At 36.3% G+C, this 14,121-nt stretch overlaps 1 protein-coding gene across 1 annotated transcript in view; it reads right to left on the minus strand.

The window, feature by feature from the left end:
- Positions 1 to 13,574, minus strand: part of LOC107290544 (rho guanine nucleotide exchange factor 28-like) — a 33,951-nt gene extending 20,377 nt beyond the window's left edge. Inside the window, exon 1 of the mRNA XM_015819428.1 lies at positions 13,485 to 13,574. Within this exon, the coding sequence (XP_015674914.1) occupies positions 13,485 to 13,574 (90 nt within the window). The remainder of the gene's footprint in view (positions 1 to 13,484) is intronic.
- Between the last annotated feature and the right edge of the window lie 547 nt (positions 13,575 to 14,121).

Below are 14,121 nucleotides of genomic sequence, written 5' to 3' on the forward strand. Positions count from 1 at the left end.
GCATGAGTGACTGTGCGCAAGGCGTCCCGGTCCAGAAAAGGCCGCAACTGGTGAATCAGGCGGACCTGATAAAATGCCCCCCTGGTCACGGCCGCCAACTGATCATCCAGTGTCAGCCGTGAATCCAGGAGGACACCCAGATTGCGCACCCTATCCGAGGGGGCCAAAGTTTCGCCCCCTATAGTCAGCGATGGAATCATCATCATCGTTATTATTATTATTTTTTATTCATTAAACATGAACCTCAGTCAACTGAACATTCAAATTGGCTGGCACTGTTGGTTGTTGTTGTTGCTGCTGTTGTTGTTGTTATTATTATTATTATTCCTACCATATAAAAGAGACTTCTCCAGCTTTGTGCCTTCCAGATGCATCTGAACTAGTTTAAAGGAGCTCAAAGAAAGACAGGAGGAATATATCAAAATACTGTATGGTAGAGATGTCAACATGAAAGATCCGTAGGAGATATTTCCTACTTATAAAAAACTCTATTACTGGTAGGTAAAATTAAATTAGCACTCTGGTTATTACTAAGTCAGAAGGAACAAAAGAAGAGGAGTATTCTATTCCTTTATTTATTCAACTTATATGCTGAATATGTACTGTATTAAAGAAAGATGGATTGGAAGAAAATGAGTATAATTTTAAAAGGATTTAGGAAGAAACATCAACAACTTATGCTATATCGGAGACACTATTCTAATAGTTAAAAATGTAAAGAACCTGCAAAGTCTACTAATAAAAGTCAGTCTGCACTACTTTAGTATAATGCTAGGCAACACGTTTTCTGAACAGATTCCCATGGTATCCTTTATTCACCATCTAAAGCAGTGGTTCTCAACCTTTTTAATGCCGCGACCCCCAACCAGTCGTAAGTCGAGGACTAAACCGGTCGTAAGTCGAGGACTAAACCGGTCGTAAGTCGAGGACTACCCAACCGGTCGTAAGTCGAGGACTTTCCCTGCCCAGGAGCGCCGCGCATGCATGGTTCCGCCCCCTGCACCGGCCGAGATGTAGCTGGCAAGCGGCAGAGACGGAGCAGGCCGACCACCAGCTGGCCCAGCCCAAGGGAGGTAAGGCACCCGCCGGAAAAGGGGGAAAAATGGCGGACAAAAAAATAGCGAACAAAAAAAATGGCGGACAGCCTTGCTTGGCGACCCCCGTGCAATGGTCGATCGACCCCAAATGGGGTCCCGAGGTTGAGAACCACTGATCTAAAGGTACAGTATAAATAAGAAAGAAACATAATGTACATGTACAAAATTAATTATGATCTGGAGCAAGTCTTTCATCTCTTAATATATTAATATTTAAATTAATATTAAAGTCCAGGTTAAATGAACAGTATGCTGAACAGTAGGAATTTCAGCATTTAGTCACACAGTGCAGGCGCGTTTCACAACTATCAAGGCAAAAAATTCAAAAATAGATTTCCAAGGATCCAAAAACTCAGATAAGTATGCTTACTGTACAACAGCTATAAAGCCATTATGAAAACAGTAGAGCAACTGCTGTTTCGGATGTAAGCCTTATTTATAGTGAAATCACAATTCAAAATTCCTGTACTTTTTTCTTCCCCCACCCCATAAAAAAATTGAGGGAAGGAAGGAAGAAGGAATGAAAAAGATAGTCGACATAAATAATCAAGAGATAATGGGTGATTTAGTTGAGAATTACTTGATAAACAGCAGCTGAGTCCAATTGAAGAGAAATCTGGCAAGAAGTGTTTAAAGCAGCCGTGTCATTATAATGGCAAAATGACTGCTATATCAGGTGGGCTGCTAATTTAATAAAATAAGCTCTAAATTGTGCTCTGATTATTACTTAACTTACTAGTCACATCAATTTGGGGCATTTTGTCTCCTACAAAATGAGTAAAACCCTCAACACTTCAAAATATTTTTGCAATAAAACTAAGGTTAACCATATTAGAAATCAAGAGACAAAAATTATTTTGGCTTAATTAATTTCATATTACAGACATTATAGCAGTATACTCAAATTTGTGGGTTTCTTCCATCCAAATAACAATCAAGATCTTAGTAATTACAATGCATGTTTTTCTGCTCCTGGCCAGGAGGTAAAAATTAATTCAATCTGTGTAAATCTGACACACCCTTGCACCTGAATCTACTTTCTTCCACATCTCTTTGAATTCTTCATACCTATGCTTATACTTAGGAGAAAAGATTTTGAGGCTTAGGTGGGCATACAAATACTACCACTTTATAAAAATGAAGTGCAGGTATAAACATGAGCTAGAATCCCAACAACAGAGAATTATTTCCAATATCCCAAAGATTTTATAGTAGATATACTTAGTAAATAATTCCATTTGTTAAATGCAAGCTGCACTTAAAACTGGGGCAGTGATCACTTAAAAAACTATTGGGGGAGGGGACACAAGCTATTTTGTTTCATAAAACTTTTGACTTATTCAAAAAATACTCAGTTTCTACATGACTGCTTTTTTTGTTCCTGATCTTGCCACATTTTAAAGTTTTAAAGTTTCTAAATTGCCTTACAATATTTAAATCAATTTTTGAAAACTCTGTGATATTATGATCCTCTAAAATAATATAGAAAGCAGTCTTACCTCCTCTGTTAATATATGAAATTATGTGATATCCTTCCCCCATGAATAGGTCACAAATTACAAAGAAAAGAAGCATCACAAGAAGGAGAAGTACACACCCCTGTCATCATTCAGGCAGTCCTTGACTTACAACCCATTCACTTAACAATGGTTTGAAATAACAACAGCATCAGAAAGAATGTTTTATGGCCTGTAAAGTATTTCCCACCATTGCAAAACGTTGGACTCCCCCAATTACGGTCAGGGTGATTGTGATCTTGGTGTTGGGCAACCTGTTTACATCTATGACCAGTTGCCAAATGCCCTGTGATCACTATTTACAATCTTCTCTGCTGGCTTTCCCAGAAAGTCAGTGGGGAAGCCAGAAGGGAAGGTTGCAACCTGCTACCATCTGCCAAGAGGACTCCCTCTCGTGTCTGGGTAGCCCAGACTGAAACTGAAAGAGCTGCCTGCCCAAAGATTTCAGGTTCCCTCTTCTGCATGATGGAACTGAAAAGCTTGGGCACGAAGCACCTTCAGAGTAAAATCCTGAGCATGGTGGGGCAGGGAGAGCCCCAAATTTCCCAAACAAGTTTCCACATGGTAGTGGACACCATAGCTTGTGCCAGGCTTTCAGGGCCTCCTTAACCTTTAAGGCACTCCTGAACTTTCCTTAACGACCCATGAGATTGCTTAATTACCACAACTGAGAATGCCGGGAACACAATCATTAAGCAAAGCGACTGTTTAACAACTGAATCTTTCAACAACTGGGCTTTCCAGTCCTAACTGTATTTAAATCAAGGATTTACTGTAGTCAGGGAAGGACTACCCCTAAATTTTGAACAAAGTCACCATGAGAGAGTCCAGTATACAGAGAAAATACTGCACAAATATGTACAGGCAGAGTACTTAGGCCTCCAATCTACAGGATCATTCTCCGGCAGCGCTCAGGCAGACTAAGTTCCAAAGCACTCTACAATGACCATTGGAAGAAGCCCTAAGAGTCTATAAGTAAGGGTTGTTGTTCAGGCAAAAGTGACTCAGACCTGGTCAAGTTGCCTTGGACAGTGACTAGGAACAATAGGGTCTATTGCAGGAGCCATTTCCACAAGCATAAAGGTTGTCAATGGAAGCCAGGAACTTAGATCTTGTGCTCAACTGGGTCCAGTGCCATCACTGAGCAAAAACTATGCATATAAATGGGCATAACTGAGAAGCAACTCAGATTTGGTCACAATCCCATTCTGAAAAACCTGGGTTTAGATTGCAATTATCCCAGGACCCATCTGCTTTGGAGAGCCAGTTTGGTATAATGGTTAAAGGCATCAGGCTAGAATCCAGGAGAAACTGAGTTCTAGTCCTGCCTTAGGCAAGAAGACAGCTGGGTGACCTGGGCCAGTCACTCTCTCTCCGCCCTAAGCACCAGGTAATGGTAAACCACTTCAAAAATCTTGCTAAGAAAACAGAGTCAAAACTGCAGACTCAAAGGCAGGCACCCACACTCATCCACCCACCCATCCACACACACACACACATCACACACACTATCTGCCTTAGGGACTTAGGGGTAATTTTATTGAAGAGGTGATTTTTAAAAAGTACTATTTCTATACAGACATATTAAAAAATAATTCTGGATGTACTTAAAGTAGCTCTAGGATCCCAACCACAGTGCCTGGCAATGTTGCTTACCTAGCTTATTCCCTGATGCAACCTACAAACTGAGAATATAACTTCACATTGCCTAATTAACTGGGCGATTCAGCAGACACAGGGATTTGCACCTGCTCTTTGATCCTTTTCTTTGTCTACCCTCCCTTTTCCATCTGTTTGGCACGCCTACAATTCTGCTCACTATAGATGGATATTGACAAAACACAGAAAGATCTAAGATCTATCTTCTTATTTTAGGTTGCAAAATTGCAACCATTGGCTATCCATTATATTTCTGAATATCCAGAATAATAGCTCTATACCCAACTATTTCATGTTTAACTATGGCTTGTAGATTACATTCTATCTACACTTACGACTCCTTTTTCACTTTTTTTAATCTTAGCATCAAATTAAGAAATACCTACATTTCTCTATATTTTGAATTATACATGAAAGATGATTATAGTCAGTTATCCTTTCTCAGCCAGACTTTCAGTTTTATCATTCTGTAATTACCAATAATTATAAGCTACAAGGATGAACTCCAATGCCCATATTTGGCTTTCACATTTATCCACATCTTCCCTCTTTGATATGTCTGTAAAACACAAACTGTGCATATGGGTCCAAATAGATCAAGATGTTTCCATCCAAATCACAACTACTGTTCAGTAGCCAGCAACTCAAAGCTGAGATATTTCCAGACTGCTCCTTCAATAGCTGCCATATGAATGACAGAGAATCAATTCAGTCTGCAGGGATCTGCTTACATTGTGGATATTATTTATTTCTCCATAACTTTTTCATTCTTTGATTTCCCTTGTTATATCTGAATTAGCTTATTACAACAAAATGAGAACTGTAACCATTATTTTCCATAAAAACTCTATGCCTTGCGTGCTTACTTTAAAAGGTCATTGTTTAAAAAAGTATTCTTGTCCCTTTCTCTCTCTCTAGGCACCAGTAACCTGATCTAGAAAAGAACTAAAAGTAAACATCTATTTCAAGTACTGTACACTTTGGAGAAACTCACAAGCACTTTCTGAGTAAAACCAAAAAAACCAAGACTATTTCAAAATTTGTCCCAGATGTTATGACTAAAATCATCTCAAAGGGAGGATAGATTCATACTTTGCAGTAAACGCTAACTAAATCTTATGTGAACATACTGGCTAATATTAACTATGGCAGAAAATTTTAGAAACTCTGTCCATTTCATCTCAGTTATGTTACTCATTATTGGATGTGTATAGCGAAAGAGATCTATAAATATGTAGTAAAATATAATAGGTATACTATAGGCAGTAATTACAATTTACTATTTACTATTATTGCAACAATTGTATAATTCTATTAATTTTTAGTTATAATTCAAATTATTCATAGCAATAATTTTTACAGCTATTTGAGTTTATCACAGGCAATCTTGTATTAGGGAGCCAAGTGACAAATAATTTAAAGAAAACATTACCCAATTCAAGTCAAAGGAAATAAAACTAAATTTCTTAGTGTCATCTGCAAATTTGATGAGTTGCCCTTCTATTCCCTCATCTAAGACATTTATGAAGCTATTGAAGAGTACTGGGCCTAAGAAGGAACCTTGTGGCACCCCATTGTTTACTTCCCTCCGTGTAGATGTAGTACCATTAAGAACTACTGGTTGAGTACGGTTTGTCAGCCCGTTATAAATCCATCTGGTGGTGATGCTGTTTATCCACATTTTTCTAGTTTACCAAGATCAAGCAGTTAATGGATCAAGCAGTTAAAAGTTTGTTCGTTCAGACTTGCAAGTTAATTTGGCTTTACAATAAAGTAGAATTAGTTCATCTAATGCTGTTTCCTGTCTGGTTTATTGGGAGGGCTAATGAGCTGGGATGGCTGATGGGGGGCCTGCCTCATCTCCTATAGCAGACTACCTTTCCATCAGGCTTTACGGCCAGGACTATAAACCTCAACTCTAAAAGCACCTATCTTTTATTCAGAAATTGTCTTACTTGACTTCAGGTTAGAGTTCATAATGAACTAAAAGGAGCATTGCGGTAGAGATCGGCAGCCAGACAGTGAAGTCTAGCTGGCAAAGTCTCTCCAGAAAAAGGAGAGACTATGATTTCACCCACTTTTATGCTAGACAGCTGCTTCTTGTGATAGACTACAGAAACTGAGGTTTTTGTGGTTGACCTGTGAATGAAGCAGTTGGGAGGCAAGAGATTTCAACCAACCTCATAATGTAGCCTAAATGGACATAAGGGTCACTGAGCCTTATTTCTTAATCACTTTCAGAAATGTATTTGTTCGTTAGTTTATTGGCTACCCATCTTACCATAGAGTAACTGTACAACACACACACACACACACACACACACACACACACACAAATAAGTTAATGCCAACTGCTAAAATCCAATTACAGATAGAGAGGGCAGGATGGGGGAGAGGTGGGATCTGTTGTTACTCAATCAACCACCTCCCCTGTGATGTGCTAAGCTAACTGGTAGACCCAGATCTTTAGGCCTTTACGAAAGGAGGATTGGGACCCACCTCACAACAGGGGAAAAGATGTTTCAGAGGGCTGGTGAAACAGCAGAGAAGGCTGTTTCTGGACCCCCCTAGCTGGAATGGTAGTGCTGACAGGGCCCGTAGCATGCCTCCTCTGCCAGCCCGGGGGGGGGGGGAATTCTTAACTACATATTTAGCTATTAAGAACTTTCCCAATGACATGTTTTAGAGCACTGGGTGAGTTTTGATTTCAGTCCTTAGAAAAAGAAGTTTTAAATCCAAGTTTAAGAATATTTTTGGAATAAACAGTAAAAGGATAATTAGAGCATTAATTCTGGAAAGTTACAAATCGACTAAAAGTCTAGATGGATTTGAAATAAGATTTTGAAATTAATTATAAGACTCTTTCCTATGAGAAAACACTGCTTTTCATTCTTTTTAAAAAAACATGATAGAATGGGACTTTGAAAGTTGGACGACACTAGGAACTAATGATTACAATTTAAAGGAGGAGAGCACTTATATTTGACTTACTAACAGAAAACAGAACAAAATATTGGCGTATATTAATATTGGAGTACTGAAGGATATTTGTAAACAACAGAACCAAAAGTTAATTTTGAAAGTGTCCATGATTATAAACAGACTGTATAAAAAAGAAGAGAAGCAAGTTCTACTGAACAAGACTGAGAGTGGTTTGCAAGTGGATTTAAAAATAACAGGCTACTGTACAAGAACAAAATACTACATTGGGTGTATAAATGAAACTGGCTCATGTCCTAATAATTAAAAGGGATACATAAATAACAAACTAAAAGAGTGACCTGGATAACTGGCATATAAAAGAAGCTTCTTAAAGTTTTGAAAGATTTTGTGAGAAAAGAAAAAAAATGAAATCAAGTTCTAGCGCAGCATTTGAAGGAATTAAAAATCAGATTGTTAAAAGTAAAAAGAAGAAATACGAAGTTGATTTATGTCATTAAGATTAAAATAAATATTGTTATCTGTGGTAACCTCAATGGGCTTTTGCTGACCAGGACTGAAAGACGAGGCTTTAAACATTTTATTTATAAATATAAGATGAGACATGAGAAGAGATCATTTTTGTATTTTAAAAGGTGACAAGTTACTAAAATTGTTATACTTGTGATGAAGAGGGAAATCATTCTTTATATATATATATTTCTTTTTCTTTATTCTTTTTCTTTCTTTTCTATATTTCTAATGTTTTTCCTTCTTTTCTGTACTATTTTTTATTCTTTAATATTTTAGATATCAGTAAATTGAAATCAACAAAAAAAGAAATAGTGTTGCTTTCACACTCAGGCAGCATATAGCAAATCAGCACCTGGCTACTCAGTGACGCAATAGAGATAGTCCTCAACTTACAGCTACAATTGAGCCCCAAATTTCCATTGCTAATCAAGACAGCTGTTTTGCCCCATTTTATGACCTTTCTTGCCACTGTTGTTAATTGAATCACTGCAGTTGTTAAGCTAGTAACATAGTTGTTAAATTAATCTGGCTTTCCCATTGACTTTGCTTGTCGGAAGGTCGCAAAAAGTAATCACAGGACCCTGGGACACTGCAACCGTCATAAATATGAACCAGTTGCTCCTGAATTTTGATCATATGACCACGGGGATGCTGCAATGGTCAAGTCACTTTTTTCAATGCCATTATAACTTTGAACAGTCACTAAATCAATGGTCGTAAGTTGAGTCTACCTGTAATATTGAGTATACTTCCCCAAAAATTCTTCAATGTGATGGTTACCCAAGTTTATGCTCCAATTCCCAATGCAAAAGAAAAAGAATTTGACAAATTTTATGGTCAAGTTCTAATTGAATTTAACAAAACTTGTTAGCAAAGTTTGGAATGCTAAACTCGTAAATAGTACAGAAAAAAATGTAGTTGGACAACATGATCTAGGAAATCAAAATGAAACAAAAGAACTTAATCAGTTTCTGTCAATCCAATATTTTTTTTCCTGCTAACAGTTTTCAAATAATCAAAACAATGCCTTTTTACATGGACATCATCAGATAGAACACACAGAAATGAAATTCACTTTATATTGCTATAAGGAGGTAGATGAATTCAGTTTTAACAAAATAGGCATAACCAGATGACTACAAAATAGATCATAGCCTGATTATGTACAATTTTTAAATCAAGATAAAGCACAAGAACAAAGACAACCATGCTATGATCTTGAACACATACCAACCATTTACACTTCTTTTTTGAAGTTTATTGTAATATAAATTACAAATGAAAATAAAGATCAGAAAAAAGGTAAAAGGAGATGTAAGATAAAAAGAAATAAAAATGCAACTCCACATCTTTAATCTGAACATACTTTTATTTCTCTTGAATTTAACAAGAGCATTCTTAAAATAATTTGATTAGAAAAAATGCATACGACTAGATATTGTATAAGATTAATTTTTGAATATAAATCTGTAGAAACTATAAATACTGTTTGCACTAAATACAGCTGGACTTATGACCACAACTGAGTCCAAAATTTATGTTGCTAAGTGAGAAATTTGTTACGTGAGTTTTGTCCCATTTTACGACTTTTCTTGCCACATTTGTTAAGTGAATCACTGCAGTTGTTAAGTGAGTAATGTGGTTGTTAGGTGAATCTGGCTTCCCAGTTGACTTTGTTCGTCAGAAGACTGCAAAAGGTGATCACGTGACCCCAAAACACTGCAACCGTCATAAATATGAAGCAGTTGTCAAACATCCAAATGTAAATCACGTGACCCTGGGGATGCTGCAAAGGTCATAAGTGTGAAAAATGGTCATAAGTCACTTTTTTCACTGCAGTTGTAACTTTGAACTGTCACTAAATGAACTGTTGTAAGTCAAGGACTACCTGTACTTGTATCTTTACATGATATCATTAGAGTATTTATTATTTAAATTGTACTGCTAGGTAGGACCAGTAATAAAATATATTCTGCTTGAACAAGAACAGAGAAATTACAAGAAAGATCTTGGTAAAATTTGATCATTCGTAACTAACCAATAAAAATACTTCAACCTTCTCCAATCTGGATGTAGCACAGGGTTATACTGAAATTCCCAAAGTTTGTAAATCAAAATGTGCTCCCTGGGACTGTAAGAATTAAAGGCATCCATTTAGGAACTGATTCTATTTTATTTTGCTTAGCCTTGAGTCAACTAAAGCCAACAGAGGAAAAATTGGAAAAGGAAAGATTACCTGCAGAGTACAAAGAGATCAAAAGAACTTTTCAATTTATAGAAGGAACATAAAGCGATTATACATATCACCTAATAGCTAACTATCAACTTTTGTCATTTAGTCTAGAAGTATGTTGACATTTGACAAAAGAACTTTTTTAATTGGTTCATACAATTCCCATTAGCTGAACACTATTTGCAATGCAACATCAAGGTTTCCTCTGAACTTAGGCAAGTTTACATTTATTTCAACAAGGCATAAGCACTGACCAGATCTTCCAAGTTTAAATGGCTTTGAAAGGTCATCCACATTCTCAGAACATGCCACCACTGCTGTTGCCAAATGAATGTGAGAATTTAAAATGCTATCATATTTTAAAACATCAAAACCAGTAAGGATGTCTTAATATATAAAGTTCTTTAACTTTATGCTGTAAAAGAATAGACGAATGAATAAAATAAAAACTTGTCACTTTTAATGTACACTAATCAGTCTTCATTAAAAGGAAATTTTGTTGCATTCAGCCATCAAAAAAATACCATTATGCATATACCCACATACACACACATATATGACACAGAGAAACATCACAGTCTAATTCGAATATATACATATGCATGGCAAAGAAAAAGAATCCTGCGAATTCACAAGACGGATGGCATAATGAACAAAGCTGTAACAGAATCTAGTAGTTCTGCTATAAATACTTTGAAACCTCCTCCCAGAGGGGAGCAACAGAAACAGACCCTGAATTCTCTAATAATGCTTCGAGATCTAAACACATAGTGCTTATAAGCAGTATCCTGAATAATGGGAAATGAGCTTCCTATAATCTTCTCAATTATAATCTTCTCACTCTCTGTATGGACCTTCTATTTGAGGCATTGCTACCAGTACCACCAAAATAAACAGTGATGTAGTTTGTTAAAACGCTCTCAATTGTGCCTCTGTAAAAAGTGCCCAGGACAGAAAGAGAAAGATGTGCTCTCTTCATCCAACGCAAAAAATGCAAATGCTGGTTTGCACACTTCACTAAAGATAACTATGAAGAAACCAAGTCAGACTGTTAGTTATCTGCTCCCCCCAAGTACTTAATACTATTGACCACTTCCACAGCTGCAGCCTTGATACAAAGGCTGATATCAATAGATTGATTTGTCTCAAATTATTTACTTGTACCGAATTGTCTGGTATAGTATAGTATACTATAATTTAGTATTACTATAGTATAGTAAAACAAAAACAAAGACAGATCACTGCATTATTTCTTGTTAAAGATCTAACTTTTATACTGTAAATGTGAAGTTAAAAAAACTGAAAAACAAAAATTAAAATCACAATGCTCTGCTACTCCAAATCTTAAATTTGGGAATATTTATTCCCATGCGTTGTCTCTGTTAATATCACCAAAGTTATTACTAAGCAGAGACATCAACAGGAATCAGAACTCATTATTTAAATGTAACTTAAATGTAAATGGTTTTCAGAAACAATGAAAATGCACAGGTTTTGCACTTAATTGCAATAAAATCATACTCTGTATATTAAAAAAAGCAAGTGAATCTATTTCCAACAGATGTGTTACTGTCCCATTCCCACCCCCATTTTACATCCCCAAACAATTTACTAATACTACAATGTAACTAGTATCTTACAGGCATCATATAATTTCCTCCAAACAAAGAAGACATTTGTTAAAATCCTGTNTTCAGCAAGCGGGACTGACCTAGGGTGAATTTTAAATAGGGATAATTTTTAATGATTTTAATAATGTCACAGCTACAAATATTTGGTTTTAATTGGCTTTTATAGGGGAAATGTTGTGTGTGTTGTTTGTATTGTGTTATTTTAATATGCTGTGAGCCGCCCTGAGTCCCGTGGGGAGAAGGGCGGCATATAAATTATGGAAAATAAATAAAATGAAATTCACTTTATATTGCTATAAGGAGGTAGATGAATTCAGTTTTAACAAAATAGGCATAACCAGATGACTACAAAACAGATCATAGCCTGATTATGTACAAGTTTTAAATCAAGATAAAGCACAAGAACAAAGACAACCATGCTATGATCCTGAACACATACCAACCATTTACACTTCTTTTTTGAAGTTTATTGTAATATAAATTACAAATGAAAATAAAGAGCAGAAAAAAGGTAAAAGGAGATGTAAGATAAAAAGAAATAAAAATGCAACTCCACATCTTTAATCTGAATATACTTTTATTTCTCTTGAATTTAACAAGAGCATTCTTAAAATAATTTGATTAGAAAAACTGCATACGACTAGATATTGTATAAGATTAATTTTTGAATATAAATCTGTAGAAACTATAAATACTGTTTGCACTAAATACAGCTGGACTTATGACCACAACTGAGCCCAAAATTTATGTTGCTAAGTGAGAAATTTGTTAAGTGAGTTTTGTCCCATTTTACGACTTTTCTTGCCACATTTGTTAAGTGAATCACTGCAGTTGTTAAGTGAGTAATGTGGTTGTTAGGTGAATCTGGCTTCCCAGTTGACTTTGTTCATCAGAAGACTGCAAAAGGTGATCACGTGACCCCAGAACACTGCAACCGTCATAAATATGAAGCAGTTGTCAAATATCCAAATGTAACTCACGTGACCCTGGGGATGCTGCAAAGATCATAAGTGTGAAAAATGGTCATAAGTCACTTTTTTCACTGCAGTTGTAACTTTGAACTGTCACTAAATGAACTGTTGTAAGTCAAGCAGTGGCGTAGCGTGGGTTGTCAGCACCCGGGGCAAGGCACCCCCCCTCCACAGTGGGCGGCGTCGGCGACCCGGCGGCTCGGATCGGATTCGCACAGCCAGCACTGCAGAGAGAGTGAGTGAGCCAGGCAGGGGCAGAGAGCTGCGAGTGCGAGCGCGCCCCCCCAGATGTTGCGCCCGGTGCGGCCGGGGCCCCCTGCACCCCCCACACTACGCCTCTGAAGTCAAGAACTACCTGTACTTGTATCTTTACATGATGTCATTAGAGTATTTATTATTTAAATTGTACTGCTAGGTAGGACCAATAATAAAATATATTCTGCTTGAACAAGAACAGAGAAATTACAAGAAAGATCTTGGTAAAATTTGATCATTCGTAACTAACTAATAAAAATACTTCAGCCTTCTCCAATCTGGATGTAGCACAGGGTTATACTGAAATTCCCAAAGTTTGTAAATCAAAATGTGCTCCCTGTGACTGTAAGAATTAAAGGCATCCATTTAGGAACTGATTCTATTTTATTTTGCTTAGCCTTGAGTCAACTAAAGCCAACAGAGGAAAAATTGGAAAAGGAAAGATTACCTGCAGAGTACAAAGAGATCAAAAGAACTTTTCAATTTATAGAAGGAACATAAAGCGATTATACATATCACCTAATAGCTAACTATCAACTTTTGTCATTTAGTCTAGAAGTATGTTGACATTTGACAAAAGAACTTTTTTAATTGGTTCATACAATTCCCATTAGCTGAACACTATTTGCAATGCAACATCAAGGTTTCCTCTGAACTTAGGCGCTTACATTTATTTCAACAAGGCATAAGCACTGACCAGATCTTCCAAGTTTAAATGGCTTTGAAAGGTCATCCACATTCTCAGAACATGCCACCATTGCTGTTGCCAAATGAATGTGAGAATTTAAAATGCTATCATATTTTAAAACATCAAAACCAGTAAGGATCTTAATATATAAAGTTCCTTAACTTTATGCTGTAAAAGAATAGACAAATGAATAAAATAAAAACTTGTCACTTTAAATGTACACTAATCAGCCTTCATTAAAAGGAAATTTTGTTGCATTTAGCCATCAAAAAAATACCATCTGCTCCCCCAGGTACTTAATACTGTTGACCACCTCCACAGCTGCAGCCTTAATACAAAATGGAGTATGACTATGCCAATATCAATAGATTGATTTGTCTCAAACTATTTACTTGTACCAAATTGTCTGGTATAGTATAGTATACTATAGTTTAGTATTACTATAGTATAGTAAAACAAAAACAAAGACAGATCACTGCATTATTTCCTGTTAAAGATCTAACTTTTATACTGTAAATGTGAAATTAAAAAAACTGAAAAACAAAAATTAAAATCACAATGCTCTGCTACTCCAAATCTTAAATTTGGGAATATTTATTCCCATGCATTGTCTCTGT

Source organism: Protobothrops mucrosquamatus, unplaced genomic scaffold, assembly GCF_001527695.2.
Source record: "Protobothrops mucrosquamatus isolate PMUCROS unplaced genomic scaffold, P.Mucros_1.0 scaffold919, whole genome shotgun sequence".
NCBI classification, from domain to species: Eukaryota; Metazoa; Chordata; class Lepidosauria; order Squamata; family Viperidae; genus Protobothrops; species Protobothrops mucrosquamatus.